General features: G+C 44.5%; 1 protein-coding gene across 1 annotated transcript in view; it reads left to right on the forward strand.

Moving 5' to 3' along the window:
* ncanb (neurocan b) overlaps positions 1–13,234 on the forward strand; it is a 241,287-nt gene that overhangs the window by 65,532 nt on the left and 162,521 nt on the right. Inside the window, exons 2-3 of the mRNA XM_059638556.1 lie at positions 5,432–5,511; positions 9,518–9,913. Coding sequence (XP_059494539.1) covers positions 5,439–5,511; positions 9,518–9,913 — 469 coding nt within the window. The 5' untranslated portion in view covers positions 5,432–5,438. The remainder of the gene's footprint in view (positions 1–5,431; positions 5,512–9,517; positions 9,914–13,234) is intronic.

Here is a 13,234-nt window from a genome sequence, read left to right on the forward strand (position 1 = left end):
CCTTGCAACGACTGCAACAAACATTACATCGGAAGGATAGGAAACTAGCCGTCAGGAACACCAGCTAGCAGCAAAACAACACAACAAACTTTCCCCATCTCAGTGCACTCGGACAATGAAGGCCGTCAATTTAACTGGAACACCGTGACCATCCTAGCTTAAGCCAGCCACAGCGATGCATGGGAATTCCTGGTAGCCTGCTTTTCAACCCATAATGAAATTAACAAACATATGGAATTTGACCCGATATACAAACCCACACGGAACAGAAACAGAAATGACACAACCCAACCTAATAGGCCAAATCATATCAATATCAAGCGGTGTGGAACAGCATTGCTTCATTGGAGGCCTCTCTGCTGATGATGTTCCCAATCAGGGTAATGAAATACCTGTATGATAACCAGCAGCTCGGCGAGCAGGCCAACCACCTCATCCATAACAAATCTTCACAAGAAGCTTAAATAGAAGAGAAAGATTTGAAAAAGACATGTGTGACAATATTTTTACACAGAGAGTAGTTTGTGATTGGAATGTACTTCCAGAGGAAGTGGTGGAAGCAGGTACAGTTACAACATTTGAAAGACATTTAGATAGGAAATGTTTGGAGGAATATGGGCGAAGCACAGGCAAGTGGGATTGGTTTAGTTTGGGAGTATGGTCATTATGGACAGGTTGGATCAAAGGGTCTGTATCAGTGCTGTATGACTCAACAACTCTATAACAATTGCTGGTTTTGCTAACATCCCCATCCACTAAAGAAATGTATCGCAAGGGTCGGTGTTGGGTCCACTGCTGTTTGTCATTTTTATAAGTGACCTGGATGAGGGCGTAGAAGGATGGGTTAGTAAATTTGCAGACAACACTAAGGTCAGTGGAGTTGTGGATAGTGACGAAGGATGCTGTAGGTTGCAGAGAGACATAGATAAGCTGCAGAGCTGGGCTGAGAGGTGGCAAATGGAGTTTAATGCAGACAAGTGTGAGGTGAAGCACTTTGGTCGGAGTAACCGGAAGGCAAAGTACAGGGCTAACGGTAAGATTCTTAGTAGTGTAGATGAGCAGAGAGATCTCGGTGTCCATGTACACAGATCCTTGAAAGTTGCCACCCAGGTTGACAGGGCTGTTAAGAAGGCATACAGTGTTTTAGCTTTTATTAATAGAGGGATCAAGTTCCGGAACCAAGAGGTTATGGTGAAGCTGTACAAAACTCTGGTGCGGCCGCACTTGGAGTATTGTGTACAGTTCTGTCACCGCATTATAAGAAGGATGTGGAAGCTTTGGAAAGGGTGAAGTGGAGATTTACTAGGATGTTGCCTGATATGGAGGGAAGGTCTTACGAGGAAAGGCTGAGGGACTTGAGGCTGTTTTCATTAGAGAGAAGAAGGTTGAGAGGTGACTTAATTGAAACATATAAAATAATCAGAGGGTTAGATAGGGTGGAGAGGGAGATCCTTTTTCCTAGGATGGTGACAGCAAGCACGAGGGGGCACAGCTTTAAATTGAGGGGTGAAAGATATAGGACAGATATCAGAGGTAGTTTCTTTACTCAGAGAGTAGTAAGGGAATGGAACGCTTTGCCTGCAACGGTAGTAGATTCGCCAACTTTAAGTACATTTAAGTCGTCATTGGACAAGCATATGGACGTACATGGAATAGTGTAGGTTAGATGGACTTCAGATCAGTATGACAGGTCGGCACAACATCGAGGGCCGAAGGGCCTGTACTGTGCTGTAATGTTCTATGTTCTAATTAAAGAAACATAGCCTTCCATCCCTTACCCATTACCTCTTGCCAACTGCACTCCCTTGGCAGAAAAGAAAAGTGAATAGATGAGATAGGATACAGGTTAACTGTGATTTCATTTGATGGTTTTGCGGGACTGAACTTCCTGGGTTGTTCGATGTTGCTTACAGGTTCATGTAAATTAGCCTAGGGACAGCTTCTCTCAGTTACCAGATGCTTAGCCATGGCACAAAAAAAATCCGAAATTTGGCAATTTGTTTTGGAAGATCCTTAAGACTAGTTGGCAGGGGACCGGGGAATGTCAACAGTGATGGATTGGAGATTTTCTATTGAAGGTGCAGTTGGCACACAAAGGAGAAGGGAAAGGATTGGAGGAAAGGCACTTTCTTTTCTGTGCGGCGTGAATTTTTTTGTTGATTATTTCAGTGTGAAATGCGCACTTCGCTGGCAAGAGCCTTTTAAATGTTTTTCTCACCCACCCCAGCTTTGGCATTGATATGCCAATCCTACAACTTTCATTGTCAATTCTCCTGGTGTCTGCTCACAAATCAATTCACTTTTACAAGTTACTATGCTGGAAGTTGAACCCAAAGTTTTGAGGCTATGGCTCCTGCACTGTGGCAATGTAATACCCTGACTGGGCTTTATGTATAGGTTTCCCACATGAGTAGATAGGGGAAAACTGTCCCCAGTGATGGGAGGTGAGAATGTAGAATGAGAACAGTGCACAGACTGAGTCTATTGACAAAAGAAGCAATGATGTCATGGGGTGAACCACACAGCAGATGGTTGGGAATGACAGCATGAGATCTGATTCAGTCAAGGCTTTTAAGTGGAATTGGGTCATTATCTGTGAAGGATAGGGATGGGGGACAAATCTGAAAATGACAGGGGGTGCATTGCTGATTTGGACAACCAGGGCAGAAATGACGGGCTGGATTCTGCCCTTCAACATTCTCTGATTCTGTGATTTTATTCACACAATCCCAGTGATGAGGTGTCTTGCTTCTCTATTCCAGTGACAAAAAAGAGACTTGATTCCTTATTTCTCCATTGGGATGGGCTGTGATTCATGTCTTCCATGAATAATGTGAAGAGAGCCATTCTGTCATTGGTTCTGTCTAACTGCCCCTACATGTTGGGCTGAATGGTCTGTTGATCTCAGGCAGCAGGCTGCCCCAGGTTAATGTTTCAACTTGCCCTCTAACCTATTGGGGACTGTTGGAGAATGCAGCACAATATAGATAGGCTGGAGAGTTGGGTGGAGAAATGGCAGATGGAGTTCAATCTGGGTGTATGCGAGGTGATGCATTTTGGAAAATCCAATTCAAGAGCGAACTATAAGGTAAAGGAAAAGCCCTGGGGAAAATTGATGCACAGAGAGATCTGGGTGTTCTGGCCCTTTGTATCCTGAAGGTGGCAACCCAGGTCGATAGAGTGGTCAAGAAGGCATACAGCATGATTTCATTCATCAGATGGTGTATTGAGGACAAGAGTTGGCAGGTCATGTTACAGTTGTACAGGACTTTGGTTCGACCACATTTGAAATACTGTGTACAGTTCTGGTCGCCACATTACCAAAAGGATGTGGATTCTTTGGAGACGGTGCAGTGGAGGTTCACCAGGATGTTGCCTGGTGTGGAGGGTGCTAGCTATGAAGAGAGGCTGAGTAGATTAGGATTATTTTCATTAGAAAGACGGAGATTGCGGGGGGACTTGATTGAGGTCTACAAAATCATGAGGGGTATAGACAGGGTGGATAGCAAGAAGCTTTTTCCCAGAGTGGGGACTCAGATACTAGGGGTCACAATTTTAAAGTGACAGGGGAATGGTTTAAGGGAGATATGCGTGGAAAGTTCTTTACGCAGAGGGTAGTGGGTGCCTGGAATGCATTGCCAGCAGAAGTGGTAGATACAGGCATGATAGCGTCATTTAAGATGTACCTTGACAGATATATGAATGAGCAGGGAGCAGAGGGATACAGATCCTTGGAAAATAGGCAACAGGTTTAGGTAGAGGATTTGGATCAGCGCAGGCTTGGAGGGCCGAAGGGCCTGCTCCTGTGCTGTAATTTTCTTTGTTCTTTGTTCTGTTCTCAAAAGGCACTGGTCCACACAATATGAACACCAATCTAGTCCTCTTCCAATACCATTTCTTATCCTATCACCTGTTCTTCTCCAGTATCCTCGTGTAGGTTTAGTGTAGACATGGAGGTCCAGACTTAAAGGGCCCTTTCTGTACTTACTATGAATATCCTCTTCGCTGCATTTGTAACCTGCCCTTCCCTCTAATACTATCCCATAAGGAATGGCAGCAGATTGCATTGCTACTTTGTGAACTCTTGATGTGGCACGATGCATATTTGCCACCAGAAATTGCTTGGTGTATACTCATATACTTCCATTTATGAACAGTCTGTAGTTTGGTTTTCCACTGTCCCTTTGGAAAGCCCTCTGATATCTCTGCACTCACCCAATCACGGCGTCACACACATCTCTGATTTGAATTTCTCCTCAATTAATTGCCATGCCTACAGCTGCCCAGACCTTGAACTCCATCGCTGAGTCCCTTTGCCTCACTTTCCTCATTCAAGCAACTCTTTGATCCCTACCTGTACGTGTGCACGTGTGTGTGTGTGTGTGTGTGTGTGTGTGTGTGTGTGTGCACGCGCGTGTGTGTGTGTGTGTGTGTGTGCGTGTGTGTGTGTGTGTATGTGTGCACGTGTGTGTGTGTATGTGTGCACGCGTGTGTGTGCGTGCGTGTGCGTGTGCTTGTGCGTGTGTGTGCGTGTGTGTGTGTGCGTGTGCGTGTGTGTGTGTGTGTGACAGAGAGTGCGTTTGTGTGAGTGTGTTTGTTTGCATGTATGCATGTGTGTGTCACTGTGTGTGTGTACATGCGTGTGCATGTGTGTATGTATGTGTGTGTGTGCCTACGCGCGCGCGTTTGTGTGTGTGTGTGTCTGTGTGTGTGTGTGTGTGTGTGTGTGTGCGTGTGCGTGTGTGTGTGTGTGTGTGTGTGTGTGACAGAGAGTGCGTTTGTGTGAGTGTGTTTGTTTGCATGTATGCATGTGTGTGTCACTGTGTGTGTGTATACGTGCGTGTGCATGTGTGTATGTATGTGTGTGTGTGCCTACACGCGCGCGTTTGTGTGTGTGTGTGTGTGTCTGTGTGTGTGTGTGTGTGTGTGTGTGTGTGTGTGTGTGTAACTCAGTATAACTGAGTCTGGGGTGGGGTCTACTGTACAGCACTAAACCTGGCCAGGGTGTTTTCCCAGTTTTGATATTCTATTGGGATTGGGACAGAAATTTTCTGATTTTTCATTTCACCTGGTGGGCTGGGTTCTCTTAAATGTGGATTTTTGATTCTCTCAAGAGGTCACGTAACTTTTGGGTGGATGTGCTGTGAAGTATTGGGTAACACGGTGATGTCTCTTCCTGTTTGACATTGCCTCTAAATGCTTCAGTTCCTGCAGTGAAGTTATGACCAGCAAACCGTTGTTGTAAGACTTTAAAATATTTATTGTGTGGTGTCTGTTTCACAGCTGTGAGGTGGTGAGGAAGGAGTGGGAGGGGAGACAGAGCAGGGCTAGTGAGAACTAACCCACCAAAACGAATGCCAGTTCTGTATGCACCTCTTCATTGAGACTTCTAGGAGTAATCACTGGTGGAATTTTTTCTTTCTTCTTTCAGGTTAAACATGCTAAATGCGCCTCTTCACATCGGCTGGATCTGTATCTGCTTGGTTTCTGCTGCACCGCTACACGAGACAGGTAGGTTTATGACTTTGGCTTTGAGAGGATAAATTACAAGCAACCCAAGGGATATTCAATTCAACGCACACCTCCGATTAACTCAGAAAATATTGACCTGTTTCCGTGAAGACAGGCAGATCAACAAGACTCCAGCCCTAAGAAAGAAACTGCATTTTTCTGTGGTACGTCTCACAACCTCAGGATGGCCCTTAAAGCCAATAAGTTACTTTTAAAATACAGACAACAGGAAATGCTGCAGTCAATTGGCTCAAAGCAAGCTCTGGCAGACCGGGAGGAATCAGATAATCAGATAATCCCTTGTTGCAGGATAATTGTTTACCTGGATATGAAGAAATTGCACTCACTGGGGGGATCCCTAACACTTGGAGATTGCAGGGGTGCATCAGGTCAACTTTTTCCGCCACAAACTGGTGCCTCCAGCCATTTAGCATCCTTTCAGGGCTGCACTAAAGTATTAGTTTGGATTATGTGATTTAATCCTCTGGATTTGGGCTCGAACTCCCTTGGTCCAATCTTGAATAAGACAGGACAGGGTTCTCCCTGGTGTCTCACCCGTACCTTTGTCCTTTCATATCAGAGAAGCTTACGATCTGGTCACTACCACATTGCTGTTTGTGGGAAATTACAGCACAAATTGGCAGCTGCATTTTCTACATTACTCAGTGACTCTGCTTCAAAAAGTTGTGCATTGTCTGTGATAACAAAGCGTGGAGCTGGATGAACACAGCAGGCCAAGCAGCATCTTAGGAGCACAAAAGCTGATGTTTCGGGCCGAGGCCCTTCTGCGCTCCTAAGATGCTGCTTGGCCTGCTGTGTTCGTCCAGCTCCACACTTTGTTATCTCGGATTCTCCAGCATCTGCAGTTCCCATTATCTCTGGTGCATTGGCTGTGAAGCATTTCAAGTTGGCCCCCAGTTGTGAAAGATGCTAAACAAATGCAAGCCCTCTCTTTAATGCAAACCTTTGATCAGGAGATTTTTCTGAAGTTTCAACAATTATTTGGTGTCAGTTAAAAAGATGGAAGAGATTCTGTTAATACTGAATTAAGTGCCCTCAAATATATGAAGATTCTACAGAGCTGTACAAAATCTAAATAACCACATAAAAGAGCGGCAAAAGATTGGCCTTAAAGCATAAATGTTGATTATTCAGCCAAGCAAATTATCCACTCGATCCAAAGATACAGTCTGCACTTTAATGGAGCTAATGGGTTTGCTGCAAGGATTTAACGTCAGTTATGAAAATGGACTAATATGATGGAGATTATAATGAGCTGGATTACACTCCCCAAGATGATGATGTTGAATTGTGAATGACCATTTCTGCGGCACAGGATTGCAATCTTATGACCCCTTGTATTTTCTGCCTTGCACTATAATCACAAACTTCTCTGATTTCACAGCATTATGCATTACCTTACCTGGTATTAAATTGCAGGTCAATGCTTTGGCGTTTTAAACGTCAGCTAGCTTCAGTTGGCAGCTTGTCTGTTCTGTCTTATCCCTGGTGAATGGTGAACTATCCTGGCTTCCCTTGCTCAATAACAGTGCAAGTTGTCAATCTGTAAAACTGCTGATATAACATCATATCAATTAGCACTCTGAGGTTGGAGGAAACCACTATCTCTTTAGTTCCGCTACTTCACAACATCAACTAAAAATATATTTTCCAGTTTCCAACATGACCAATTAAATACTTTACCTATGTCAGGGTTTAAACAAGATCTATCAACCAGGTTTCTTACTCACAACAATTACTGGTTTATTATCAAAACTAACTTCACTCAATGAAGATGCAAAAATTGGTTAACATACACAGTAATGTAGAAATGTAACTGTAAAACGTTCTGAACATCCCCAAAACTAACACCACAAGCAATCTTCAGAGAAGGAGAGAATAAGAAACAAATTATATTGTAGAAATTGGCTTTCTGAAAAGATAAGTGCTTTGGCCAATGGTATCAATTTTTGTTGGTACCCAATCTTTGGGCCCAATGGGGAGGCAATAGCCTAGTGATCTTATTGCTGGGCTGTTAATCCAGAGACCCAGTTAATATTCTGGTGACCCGGGTTCAAATCCCACCATGGCAGATGGTGGAATTTGAATTCAATAATTATTTCGAATTAAGACTCTAATGATGATCATGTCAATTGCTGGAAAAACCCGTCTGGTTCATGAGTGTCCTTCAGGGAAGGAAGCTGCCATCCTTATCTGGTCTGGCCTACATGTGACTCTAGACCCACAGCAGTATGGTTGACTCTGAACTGCCCTTTGACCAATTGGGAATGGACAATAAATACTGCCTAGCCAGCAATGCCCTCATCCCATTAACGAATAAAGAAAAAAATTCTTGAATACAATAGGATGTTCTGAAGTTTGTCGCTCTGATGTTCATGTGGTCATGTCACACATAGTGTCTCTGAGGTCTTTGCAGATAGAGCTTGTTCAGGGAGTACATTTTTGAGATATTCATTCAATCACTCTTCCAAAACAACAAATTGTTCACCCTGAGGGATGTAGGGGACTTTCTTTTCAGAAGTGGAAGGGGATCTTCTAGGCAGCCTGTTCTGAGCAATATTTCCTCCAACTCAGCTTCCTATTAGCAGGTTTCCTTCAGACTGAACCAGATATAAAAAAAAAGTCCTCAAAGCCAGTCAATTTTCAGAACAGTTCCTTGCAGAGTCCATAACAAAGTCAGCAGGTATGATCAGCCATGTGATATCTAGGAAGTCTTATTAAAATTTCCTGAATCTTCACAGCGATCTTTCAACAACCTCTTATAAAGAAGCCACTCCAGGTATGCCCACAAAATGTGAAATAAATCCATTTTCCACAAACCTTCAAAATGGTATTCCTCCAAACAATATTCAAAATGAAGCGACTTCATGACACAATCAATGTTTGGCTGTAGGCTCATTCTTTTAAAATTAATGGAACCTCTTCCTTGATACAAATGGATCTGGATCTTAATTACATTTATCCACCGTTGTGTGATATCTCGTCCCTTGCTGTTCTTCACGTATTAATTAAGTTTGTCATGGAAAAAGTGTTTTGAATTCACTCCCTCCCCCCCATTTGTCAATCAACACAGGCATGATGAGCTGAATGCTTTTTGTAAAGTTGTAAAACTCTATGACTTCTTTGAAACTGTCTAGATCTATTTTGAAGATCCTGCCCTCTTGTTCTGATTCCCCACCCCCCTCTTGCCCCCAAGGAAAGACAAAATTAACATGTTTGAGTTGCCTTTCTCACTTAGTGAGTACAGATCCCAGAAGATGAGCCATGACGTCCTCATTTCCTGAGGTTAAGGTGATTAACGTACCAGTTAGCCTGCAGAAAGACAACCCCTCAGTAACATGTGGCTTTGTTTGTGTCCCTCTGCAAGAGTGGAAGAGATTTGTACTGAGGTCCCAGCATGCTGGAGAAACTCAGCAGACCTGGTCACTTTTTTCTTTGGCAAAACAGAGTTAATGTTTCGGATCAGAATGCTCTACCATTGGTGGTTGGCTTTGCAGCGGAACTGAATCTGTTTAGCAAGGGCCACGTGAACCATGGTAGTTCAGTTTAACATTTTAATTAGGTTACCCCCCCTCCCAACCAAACTCAAGGACACTCAAGACAGGTTAATACCACCCAGGCTCATAAGGTGAACCCTCCCAGACCAATACACCTTCCGTGAGGCTCCACACTGCAGGGAGATGGGTTTCAACGCTGTTTGTCCAGTGTAACCTGCTACAGGCAGATCCAAGGATAGTCGGGGACCATGCACATTGTTCAGAGGGTAGGGCATTGTACTCATGGTAAGATCCCTTGTGACAGGAGACTGGGTTTAATGAGCAGCCCTGATCATATTGAATGGTGGAGCAGGCTTGAAGGGCTGAATGGCCTACTCCTGTTCTTATATTCTGTGTTTTTATGTTTTATTGTTTGACATGTAAAAATGCCTTCCTTTTGGCCACTGACCAGGTCTTTATTTCCATCTCCCCATCCTCCACAATGACAGGTGACAATGAGAAGATAGTCAATATAAAGAAGGTACAGCACTTGCCGGTCGTCAGGGGATTATCGGATTCAGCTTTCCTGCCCTGCGTCTTCTCCGTGCTTCCGAGCTCAGCCATCGACCCTTCTTTGCTCCCTGACCCCCCACGCATCAAGTGGACTAAAGTCTTGCTGGATGGGGGCAGCCGGAAGGAAATCCCCGTGCTGGTTGCCAAGAACAACACAGTGAAGTTCAACCCGGCCTATCAGGGCCGAGCCAGTCTGCCTGGGTATGGCCCCTACCCATACAATGCCAGCCTCGAGATTGTCTCTTTGCAAGCAAGTGACACAGGAATCTACCAGTGTGAAGTGGTCGTGGGGATTGATGATGAGCAAGACACAGTACCTTTGGAGGTCCTGGGTAAGTTTTGGAAAAGTGGCCAGGACAGAAATCTTTAATAGCATCCTATCACTACCCTAGAACAAAATGGTTTGTTTGCCCATTTTGGAGGCCAGTTCACATTGCTGCAGATCTGAAGTCACATGTAGGCCAGACCAGGTAAAGGAGATCGATTTCCTTCCCTCAAGGACTTCAGTGAACCAGGTCTTTTTTTTTACAACAATTGATGATAACTTTGTGGTCACCATCACTAATGAATTGATTTAAATCCAGATTTTTAAAATTGAATTGGAATTGTACCAGCTGCCAAGGTGGGGTTTGAACCGATGGGTTTCTGAATGAAGAGTGCAGCAACATTATTGTGTAGCGAGTGCAGAGAAGGTTCACCAGACCAGGATGGCAGGCTTGTTGGACGGGGAGAGATTGGGTCACCAGTCCTGTATTCACTGGAGTTTAGCAGGATAAGAGGGGACCTCTCATACTAACACACAAAATTCTGACAGGCCTGGAAATACTGAATGCGCAAAAGCTGTTTCTCCAGGCCACAACATCCAGAACAAGGGTCTATAATGTTAGGATGTACAGTTGGCCATTTCAGACTGAGGTGAAGAGAAGCATCTTCACTCAAATAGTGCTGGAACATTCTACTACAGAAGGCTGTGGAGGCAAAGCTCACGGAATATATTTAAGAAATAGATGCATTTCTAGAGGTTAAAAATGTCAAGGAGCATGGGGAGAGAGAGCAAGAGTATGGCATTGAGATAGAGGATCAATCATAATCATGTTGGTTGGTGGAGCAGTTTGCTTGGCTGAATGCCTCCTATTTTGGTTTCCCTCAAAGGACTTATAAGCACGAAGAACAACCTCGATGAACTCCTGAAATAAAGAACAAAAAAGCTCACATTCATCTAATGCCTTTCACAGCCTCAGAATCCCAGAGTGTTGCAGTATCCCCACTGTTGTAAATGAAGGGGTGGGAATCGAGCTGTGCATTGTGTGCTCCCCCAAACAAAAATGAGATAAAATCAGAAGTCACATAACGCCAGAGCAACGCTTCGAAAGCTTGTGGTTTCAGATAAACCTGTTGGACTATAACCTGGTGTCGTGTGACTTCTGACATTGCCCTCCCCAGTCCAACACCAGCATCCCCACAACAAGGAGATAATGAACAAAAATGTGTTCTGAGGAAGGGTCACTGGATCTGAAACACTAACTCCGTTTTTCCGTTCACAGGTGCTGCCAGACCTGCTGAGCTTTTCCAGAAATTTTGTTTTTGTCCCTGATTCACAGTATCTGCAGTTCTTTCGTTTTTGTTTAATGGAGATAAGGATCACATTTAGTGACATTGTTTGAGGGTTACATGTTGGTCATTTCCCGGATCTTCTTCAAAATCTTAACCTAAGAGTTGGTCTAACATGGCACCCTAAGAGATAGCTCCTCTGACAGTGCAGCATGTCCTGAGTACAGCAGTGCAGAGTGATCGTGTAGATTTTGTGCTCAAGCCTCAAACCTACGATCTCTTACTCGGCGAGTGTTACTGACAGAGCCATGCATGTCTGACACCCCAGTCATGGTGTAGCGCACCACTGGGAATGATGTGCCAACCTAATCCAAAAGGAGCAGATCATTGCAATCTTGGCTTTTGGAAGGAAGGACCCTGTATGGAAAAGGGAGGTGAGAAACCAGGCAGCAAGCAAATCCTGGGAAAGGTTAAGTTCTTGTAGGAGATTCCAAAACTGTCAAGATTCTCGAGAACCCAAGCCTTTCCTTGATATTCATTCTGGCAGCTGCCAGTCTCCATTGCTGTTTCCTTTGGAGGGTCTGAGTAATGGCCAGCCAAATCATGTTGTCTTATACTCCTCCTGGTGGTTGACCCCAGAACAACATGATTGTGTCCCTTTGCTTCACTTAATGAATGGGCCACAGGCCTGATTAAAATCCTTGAAGGTCCACAATTGCTCTGACCCTCTGCCCAGTGGTGCCCTTAGGACTTGACTATGCCTCTATATACAAAGCTCAGTGAGATGTTAATAATAGTAGACAATAAAGGGAAAGTCACCATCGTCATACCAGACCTGCTCTCCCATCAGAGAGAAACACCTGCTGGTGCTTTAACCTGAGGGTCACTGTGCCATGGACAAGGGGATGGATTGAGAAGGAAGGTCCTTCATGGCCAGTGCTTGAATTAAACCCACACTACTGGTGTCAAACTACATCACAAACTAGCCAACTATCCCCCGGTAATCAACAATCCTGTACTAAACTGAGGACTTTCAAATCCTGACTGAAAATAATACAACTCTCCGTGAAGTGTTCTCCCCAGAGAATGAGAGGTCAAAATGAATGGCAGCTCACGAAAGAAAAACCTCATGCCATCTCAGATGAAGTGGGCCACTCAATTGGCACCCTATTCCGACCACCTTCCACGCTCTGTTCATCACCGATGCTCAGTAACAGCAGCGTGTGACATCTGCAAGATGCAGCTCAACAATTCACAAAAGGGTTTATTGACAACATCTTCCATTTCTATAGTCTCTGCCTGGATGAATAAAGGCAACAAGTGTATGAAAACATCATCATTTTCGAGCTCCCATCCAAACCACTTGCCATCCTGACTTGGAGATATATCGCCATTCCTTCAGCATCACGGGGTTAAAATCCTGGACACCACTTCCTAGTGGCATTGTGAGTCTTCCTAGAGCATGTGGACTGTAGCAGTTCAAGGTGGCAGCTCTCCACCACCTTCTAAAGGGCATTTCTTAAGATGACCAATAAGGTCTGGCCTCAGCAGCAATGCCATCGTCTCATGAATGAATTAAAAATGCCCACATGCATTGCTCCCCACCCCGACAATCTTTGCTCTCTCTGTCAGGTCCACAGGAGAAGCAATGAAATTAAACAAAAAACTGGGAACTTTGCAATCTGTGTCCACATTCGCACTGGTCTTAATCACCTAACCCTTCCTTACGCTCATTGGCCTATATTGACTCCTTAAGCTCAAAATTCATGGTCTGGTTTTCCAATCGCTCTATGAATTCCTAGATTGTAGAATCCCTACAGTGTGGAAACAGGCCCTTTGGCCCAATAAGTCCACGCCAACCCTACGAGCACCCACCCAGACTCATTTCCCTATAACCCACCTATTCTACACCTCCCTGAACACTATGGTCAATTTAGCATGGCCAAGCCACCTAGCCTGCACACCTTTGGACTGTGGGGGGAAGCCAGAGCACCCAGAGGAAACCCACACAGACACAGAGAGAATGTGGAAACATAGACAGTCTCCTGAGAGTGGAATGGAACCCGGGTCCCTAGTGCTGTGAGGTGACAGTGCTAACCACT

Source organism: Stegostoma tigrinum, chromosome 30, assembly GCF_030684315.1.
Source record: "Stegostoma tigrinum isolate sSteTig4 chromosome 30, sSteTig4.hap1, whole genome shotgun sequence".
Classification (NCBI taxonomy): Eukaryota; Metazoa; Chordata; class Chondrichthyes; order Orectolobiformes; family Stegostomatidae; genus Stegostoma; species Stegostoma tigrinum.